Source organism: Lactuca serriola, chromosome 4, assembly GCF_051521515.1.
Source record: "Lactuca serriola cultivar US96UC23 chromosome 4, Lser_US96UC23_V15, whole genome shotgun sequence".
Taxonomy (NCBI): domain Eukaryota; kingdom Viridiplantae; phylum Streptophyta; class Magnoliopsida; order Asterales; family Asteraceae; genus Lactuca; species Lactuca serriola.
The window spans coordinates 306,147,425-306,149,019 of NC_136411.1; the positions used below are offsets into that span (position 1 = coordinate 306,147,425).

General features: G+C 46.0%; 1 protein-coding gene across 1 annotated transcript; it reads right to left on the reverse strand.

Moving 5' to 3' along the window:
• Window positions 1–470: 470 nt before the first annotated feature.
• LOC145099495 (uncharacterized) lies at window positions 471–1,346 on the reverse strand. The gene has a single exon (XM_079037063.1). The coding sequence runs from the start codon at window positions 1,344–1,346 to the stop codon at window positions 471–473; it is 876 nt and encodes a 291-aa protein (XP_078893189.1).
• Window positions 1,347–1,595: the final 249 nt, after the last annotated feature.

The window sequence follows — 1,595 nt, forward strand, 5'->3', positions numbered from 1 at the left end:
ATCCTAGGAACTAGCCTTCTTCCACACCAAACGTACACTTTCTCGGGTTTAGCTTCATCCTTGCTTTCTCCAACATTTTGAAAGTCTCCTCGATATCCTGCAACATCTTTGCCTCATCCTCACTTTTAATGACCATATCGTCGACATATACTTCAATGTTCCTCCCAATCTGGCTTGAGAACATGGAATCAACCAGACATTGGTATGTTTGCCCCCACGTTTTTTAAACCAAAGGGCATTTTGGAATAGCAAAATGTGCCATGGTCGGTGTAGAAGGCTGTTTTCTCCTCATCATCCTTACTTATCAGGATCTGGTGATACCCTTTATATGCATCTAGAAAACATTTTAATTTGAAACCTTGTAGTGATTCTACCTCCTGGTCAATTTCCGGGAGGGGGTAGCAATCTTTAGGGCATGCCTTGTTAAGGTCGGAGAAATCGATGCACATGCGCCATGATCTGTTATGCTTTCATACCATGACAGGATTGGCTATCCAAGTTGGGAAAACTGCTTCCCTCAGGATCCCTGCCTTTGTCAGCTTAGCCACCTTCGCAGTGATCGCCCTACTACAGTCTCCCCCCTCGACCCTTATTTTCTGTTTAACTTCCTTTGTACCAGGTTTAACCATGAGCTTATGTTCGATGATTTTCCAGTCTACACCTACCATGTATGTGGGAGTCCACGCAAATATGTGCTTGTATCGCCTGAGGAGATCGATGAGTGCCTGCCTGGTGTGCCCTGGAAGGTTACGACCGATGCTAATTGTCTGATCAAGGTGTTCTTCGCTGATCACCTCTTTCTCGTATGCCGATTCACCCCGTGCTTTTTTGGTTTCTATTGTTATCTCGGCTGGCTGCATAATCGTAAAGCACTGTAGTTGTCTTGGCAGTGTGGCCAGGATTGTGATCGAACCTCCGCTAGTGTTGAACTTCACTATCCCGTGCATTGTGGATGGAATCGCGCCTAATTTGAGCAAGGCGGGCCTTCCCAGAATGATATTATGTTCTGCTGAATGTTGGATTACAACGAAATCGACCAGGATTGTTTTCCTTCGCTGCTTGTCATGACTAGTCAGCGTAAGAGGGAGGTGGATCATGCCTAGCGACCATAGACTGTGTCCCGTGAATCCGACTAACCTTCCCATTGTAGGTTTCAAGCCGCCCTTCCACCAGTCTAGAAGGAGTCGGAAGCAATCCTCGTAGATGATGTCTGTGGAGCTACCTATGTCGACATATACTCTATGTATGACCACGTCTTTAATAGAGGCCTGTTTTATGAGAAGGTTACCACCTGTCCAACCTTCGGTTCTGTGATCTTGTCCTGAGAATGTGAGCTCTTGTGTCATGGGCGTGAGGTCATGGGCGTGAGGTTCCTGCTTCTCTTGGCTCGAATCATGAATATTTCTTTGGGCTGAGTACCTTCTTTCGGAGCTCCTTTGGCATTTTTTTCATCAAACTTGACGCGCAGGCTGCGTGCTACCTCCACAAGATCTCCCTTGAGCTTTTTCTCCTCCATTTCTTTTTTAAGGACTGAATAGTTGGTAGTGTCATGTGATTTGCTTTTGTGGTATTTGCAGTACCGTCCTTTTGGTGTT